The 6,344-nt window shown below is 38.6% G+C and overlaps 1 protein-coding gene across 4 annotated transcripts; it reads right to left on the bottom strand.

Annotated features, from left to right (window-relative positions):
* Window positions 1-513: 513 nt before the first annotated feature.
* Window positions 514-4,192, bottom strand: LOC149050878 (uncharacterized). 4 transcript variants are annotated; one of them, XM_089197898.1, is made up of 7 exons: window positions 4,068-4,192; window positions 3,756-3,865; window positions 3,322-3,562; window positions 2,924-3,016; window positions 2,698-2,798; window positions 2,050-2,480; window positions 1,929-1,957 (listed from the first exon to the last, which is right to left on the bottom strand). In XM_089197898.1, exons 3-6 carry the CDS (start codon window positions 3,452-3,454, stop codon window positions 2,409-2,411), a joined length of 399 nt encoding a protein of 132 aa, XP_089054024.1. In that variant the 5' UTR covers window positions 3,455-3,562; window positions 3,756-3,865; window positions 4,068-4,192; the 3' UTR covers window positions 1,929-1,957; window positions 2,050-2,408. The 4 variants fall into 4 exon arrangements, with proteins under 4 accessions (XP_089054023.1, XP_089054026.1, XP_089054024.1 ...); XM_089197899.1 differs by lacking the exon at window positions 1,929-1,957 and having other exon boundaries at window positions 2,050-2,169; window positions 2,328-2,480; XM_089197897.1 differs by lacking the exon at window positions 2,050-2,480 and having other exon boundaries at window positions 514-1,957.
* Window positions 4,193-6,344: the final 2,152 nt, after the last annotated feature.

Genomic DNA, 6,344 nt, shown 5'->3' with positions numbered 1-6,344 from the left:
TTTATAATTAACCAGAAATCCGATTTCAATCGTTACACGAAGGCGCGCTATAAAAAGAGAGGTGCCTTGGGTACCTCTGGATCATTTGTCAATCAACCGTCGTGGCAGAGGCGCATTTCTCGATAAATTTCTACGTTTTCATCACAATGGAAGAATTTTTTGAGGTTTGTATTACCTTCCTCCGATCGAGACCTTCTTCATTTGTAGCGGTAAATTTGAAATTCGAAATAATTCGCTTCGCCATCGCCTAAAATTGCCATGGCGTAATTTCACGTCTGTTCTTAAATACTGGATGTAGATGACCGTTAGAATAAAAAGAAAAGATGAAGAAATGTTCAAGGCATTTCTTCAATAATGCCAAGGGGAAGTGCTGTTAACCCAACGGAAGAAAAATAAAAGCAGAGTGACCATTGCAGGCGAAGTTCTGGAGCGCGCGAGTGAACCGCCGCCAACCACCGATTCACTTGGACATGTCCAGGCATCGATGTCGCCAAATGAATCATCTGTACGGGCTTCCTCCACAAATGGTGCGATTTCTTTTTCTTTTTTTTTATCTAACTAAGTATAATATGATTACAGCAATACTGAATGATCTTTAACCTTTGGAACAATACATTAGAAAGGTAACTTAGGACTACAGTTCGATACCAACAATCACTGTGATAATGTATCACCAAGATTGAAACACTCGCGTAACGCAATAATTTTCTAGAAGTAACTAATTGCATATTTTTTTCTAACTAGGAAATACTAGTTAGAATATACTTGCAAACCACATATTTTTTCGTATGATGCGACAGTTCATGTCTAACACTGCTTCCTTTTGATGCCTTCATTTTCCGAAATGCAGCCTTGCGTGACACCTACGAAACGTTTTGTCCTGCCTGAGAATGTTTTGTCCCGCCTAAGAATGTTTTGTCCTGCCCAAGAATATTTTGAAAGGAGTTATTTCTTTAGAACTACAAGTTATATTTATTGCGATATTTTATGCTACACCATGGGCAAACGTGTCAATTAAACATGAAAAATGTACATAAAAATTGTCCAAAATAAAATGTAGGCGGGAAGACTAGTTGTACGATCATATCAGACTTCATAACCGTTCAGTTGCGCTTTCGCTCTAACCGTTATCTCACTTTGTCTCCACAATAGCTGATGTAAGAGGGGACGAAGTTCTAAATGTGTATTTACTGTCGGCAAACGCCATGTGTAACGACCGACAGTCGCGAATACCTTGGCTATCGCGAAGCACATATTCAAAATCACGTGCGACGTAGAAAAGATTACAAGACGTACTGGAGAACATCGAACAAATGTGGGCTTTGGAAAGACCCTGTTTACCAGGCTAAAAAAGTCGAACTGGGGGACCGCGTTAATGCAGTGCTGGAAAGGATGCCCAATTGTGTTATAAAAGATGTGAGGTCAAGGTTTCCTAACCCTCCTGGTATTCCCTATATGGGGCATAAAAGGGAATAATAAAATTCTCACACAATTGCCCACGTCAAAGAGAGCCCAAGTACCCAATTTTTTTATGGTCCATTTTACAATGTCGACACAGCAAATTATAGTGACTTTCCTATAGGTTAGGAAAAGATATACAGTGCAAAGAAAAGTAACAGGAGGAAACAGAGAATGAGTCTGCTTGGAACTACCTTGTGTCAAACCTAATACTCATGTTTTCATTGCTTGATACCAGCAGTTGTTAGAATTGGTCCTCCCTAATGACCTCACATATTTTACAAAACGTTTGGGCTCCTAGTTGTAATTATCACAGAAACTGTGGTGCAATGGAAAACAGAAGAGACATCATTTGTCTATATTAAAAAAAGGTAGACCAGATAGTTTCTCTGAAATTAAATGTCTTTGAAGTAAGCACCCTGGTCTCTGCCATGCAGTTTGGATGCCTGGTATGTTGGTGCATCTGTAGAGACGATGCTTCTCGATTCACATTTTCATTCTGTAAGACAAATGAGTCAATGAGCAAGAGAAGGCAGTGAATCCAAAAAGTGCCAAAGTAATTGAGCAGAATTAACAACATAAGTTTCTTACCCAATCAAGAATGGCTAACTCCATGCACATGTTGTATGTGTCATCCCCATAATGAATCCGCTTTGAAGCATAAATGAGCATCACTGAATGGAGAGACTCAATCCAATATGCTTCCCTGCACTGAAGAAGGCAACAAATTATGGGTGATTTTTCTTTAACTGGAAAATGAATTTGTTCAACTCATTTATGGCCCTTACCTCAACATCATTGATTTGGAAGAAGAGATAAACTTCTTCATGCAAAGAAACATAAACGTACAGCATGCGTCAATTAATTACCCGCATGTAGTCCGATGCATGCCTATAAATTGAAGTGCCCATAATGGCTTCCCTGCGTGCAGCTATTACTTCAGGTTTAGTTTAAAGTTTTTTGCTCATCACATAGCCATTCTGCTTGCACCGTGACTCCGCATGGCATCTGACATGATTTCCCTGAGTGATAAATACACCAAGTAATAGGAAAATAGATTAATAAATCAGTAGTAATAATTGTAGTAAGTATAATGTCTCTTGTTCACCATTATTAAAGAAATATGTGCAATCTTTGAGGTTATGATCATGTCATATCTTACTAGAATAACACAACAAAAGGTACTTACAGAAATGAAAACAAAATACTATGTTCTCAATAAACAGTCACTCAAATTACCTGGTAATGGTCAACTACATTCAACAGTGTACCCTGAAATTCTTCTTCATTGGGTGGACTGTTTTTCATGCAGAAGTATACAAGAGTCCTTGTACTTTTCACTGTAAAATATTCAGAATTATTATATTCCATTATAGTCATCTTATATCAAGAAGGAATTTGACATCTGCAGGTAATTGTGGAGAGAAAGTAGCTTTTGATGACTCTCATAAGAGAGATATCTTACCTTTGTCTAACAATTCAAAAAACCACTTTGAGCCCTTATCCCTCTGTGGTCCTGAGGCAACTTTCTTCATTGCTTTAGTCACAGACTTTGCACCTGAAAATAAACAAAAAATTTAATACCAATAAAATGCTAACTTTTAAGAAATAGTCATAATCATCAAGACAAAATGAACTAAAAAATACAAGTGTGGATTGAGTACCATGCCAAGAGTCAAAGGAATTAAGCATTCCTTTTGACAAGATCCATGTTTTTAGCTGAAATACAAAGTCATATGCCACCTCTGCAACATGGAACCTGGAAAAATAATTACTTTAGCTGCATTATAAAAGATACTTCTAACCTCCATATCTGTATTACATATGCGATATGATATTATTAAGGATGCAAATTTATCATACCTTGTGTCTCAGAGAGATAAGTCAGGAGCTCTTTTGTCAGAGGGACCTCACGGCTTACTGCTGAAGTTTCATTGGCCCTACTCCAGTTGACAACTGCTAACACCTTGTGTTGAACATACCAGAGGTTCAACATATCATACAAAGAGATCAAGTAGAAACCATCTTACCAGAAAGAAAGGGCTGACACTGTTGTGTGTGCTGTTGCTCGACTGGAATCATGCCTTGCATCTGTTATAACTCACTGCAGGAAGAAATGGTAGAAATCAAAACATAAAAATGGTCACATTTCTCTACTCACATATATTTTCAAGGTTTACAATCTGATATAAGATTTTATATTTTTGTATGTGCCAGTCTACATAATATATTCCGAGTATGGCAGGTGTATAAGTATGTGGCCAAAGACAAAATGAAATTAAAATGACAACTTGTACCTCTCCATTCACAGCATATGCAGGGTTACTCTTCACTTGTTCTTGAGTAGCCAACATCGACTCATTGGAGACCCTCTTCATGACTGTCAAGTAACTGAGCTTTTTCAAGACTGTTGAAGTGATTAAAAATAGAAGTATTTTAGAATTGCATCTGGTAAGGCACAAACCAAAGAAGGAACAGTTCAGTCAGTTTGAGCTATCTTGGTAGAACATTCATGATTTAGCAACCTGCAAACTGCTGTTGACTGCCTTCTCCTTGCAAGGAGAAAGACTACATGATTTTCAGAGCATCTGCGCATGTGCATTGCTAACCTGTGTCGGAGGTCTTTTCTCCCTCTGACCCGATGTTGGCTGCTTGACAGAAACTTGTGTATTATGTCTCTCTCAAGCCACAGGACAATACTCCATGAATCAATCTATGAAAGAGAGACAGAGAAGTGACCAGTTCCAAAAAACAAAAACTGTAAAATACCGAGATAACAAATTTCTGTAAATTTCGAGCTAAAATAAAAGAGTGCTCACCTCAAAGTTACACATTACTTTGGAGGAGATCCTCCCATGATAGGGGAGGAGAGACACTTGAAAGAATCTCCACCAACACATGAAATTATTACTGACACTACATGACTTTGTCGATTGAAGACAAGTGACTCACAAGGGAGGGGTTTTCCACAATAACAACATGATGTCGTAGCGTATTAGAGAAAAAAGAAAACAGAGTTCGCGGAGATTCTTCACTGCAGTGATTCTTCACTGCAGAGATATATGGAGTCGTTCTCTGCTGAAGATGCAGTGATTTGCATTCTTTGTGGCGTACGTTCAGCTTGTGGAGGAGAAATTGGAGAAAAAGGATCAGCAAAAGGCAAAGAAATACGCGAAGATGGAGTGGAAGAAGCTGAAGGAATTGAAAACCGTGCAGTTGTGGATGGTGTATTTCGGACTTCCCGTTGATGATAAGCTCAGATCGCTCGATGTCAGTCATTTCCTCTCAATTTTCTCCTCAAAAGCTGACAGAAGAGCTTCCATCAAATCTGCATTCTGTGTGCTTGTCGTCGCTTTTGTAAGATTCAACGAGCCTTTGGCCATCTTTATGCGGTCTTTGATGCCGAGAAGTCAGCTCTCCTGAGTTCGAGGAACTTCTATGTTGAACGAGAACTGTGGACCTCGATCCTTTGGATGCTTTTTCTTGGGTACAGATGGCTTATTTCCCTCAGCCATAACGAATAAATTTCTCAATAAATATATCTTTCGAGCAGTGACAGCCAAGACTATTCTCCAAACTGAACTAAAGTTGTGAAATTCTGTCTCAAAACTTACTTGTGAAATCATCCCTACTTTAGAGGTTTTATCACAGAATTGTCACAGATAACAATAGTCTGAGCATTGCGCATAGAATGTATCATGAATCCGCTAGTTTCACTGGGAATAATCTGAAGGCTCGATGAACCAGTTTGTATCAGGGGCTTGGGACATAAGCCGAAGTTACACGGCTCGAATTTTGAAAAGAACTGTGCGAGTGTCTCTTCGACCGCAGATAGCGCTTTGAGCGGCCGAACGATAAGTTAGTGCCAATTAATATCAAAATGAGTTCAATTATGGGAATGAGAGTCAACAAGACGCAATATCTTCTAATTTATTGACACAAAAAAACACTTAAAGTGTGTCTTCCATGCAGACCGTTTCACTCATGGTGGGAACTTTGGTCGCCATATTGGATGATTTTTGCATTTGAGCTGAAGCAAAGGGGAGGAGCCAACCTATTTATAACGCGCCTTCGTGTTAAAATTCACCTTTCACAAAGCCTTTCATGGAGCCTTTCTCCCAACGCAAGCAATCATCAGGAAAAAATAATCAATTCGGACTTTTTTCCATAAAATGAATGTTCAAAATTAACATTCCCACTTCCCCCCTCCCACTTAGAGAACACACTGTTTGGTCAAAAAGAGATATTTTTTTATTAAACTTGAATCATCAACAAACAGTATTATGTCAAAACTAAGGTTCTCTTCTTTGCGCAAGTATAGGCTGTGTATTTTTTTTAAAAAATTAATTTCTTTGGAGCTGCCGATGTAAATTTAAAGAAAGGCACCATTCTCGCAGGCGAGCCGCAATTTTAAACCAAATCCTCTGACTCTTCCCTTCCGGCCTCTTAAGCGATAAATGATGACCGGTAACTAAGGTCTCGAAGGATTTGGCCGAAATTCCAAGGGTCTCCCTCAGTAGAAGAGGAGTCTGGAAAGAAGTTAAGAATTAATTTCTATTCCTACAGATGTACTTTGCAAACTCTGTAAGTCTTAAAACTTCATGAGATGATTAATTTGCTTTATTGTCTTTCTTAATATCGTTTACGTAGGAACTTAGGAGACAATCAGATAGCAGAGCTACCACGTGGAGTCTTCAGCTACAACACCAAGTTGATTGAACTGTAAGTAAACAACATTTATTGCTTATCACATGAGACTGATTTTTAAGAAGCTTATACAGACCCAGTCACACGTGTAAACTATAGCATTGGTAATGTTGGGACTCAAATCCAATTTCTCAGCTCATGTACTTACTAAACCTTGGTTTCAAATTTCAATTGCCCTT

The sequence above is a fragment of the Pocillopora damicornis genome, chromosome 2 (assembly GCF_964200805.1).
Source record: "Pocillopora damicornis chromosome 2, jaPocDami1.2, whole genome shotgun sequence".
Lineage (NCBI taxonomy): Eukaryota > Metazoa > Cnidaria > Anthozoa > Scleractinia > Pocilloporidae > Pocillopora > Pocillopora damicornis.
The sequence above is the reverse complement of the archived record's forward strand: the minus strand, read 5'-3'. Positions and strand labels throughout refer to the sequence as shown.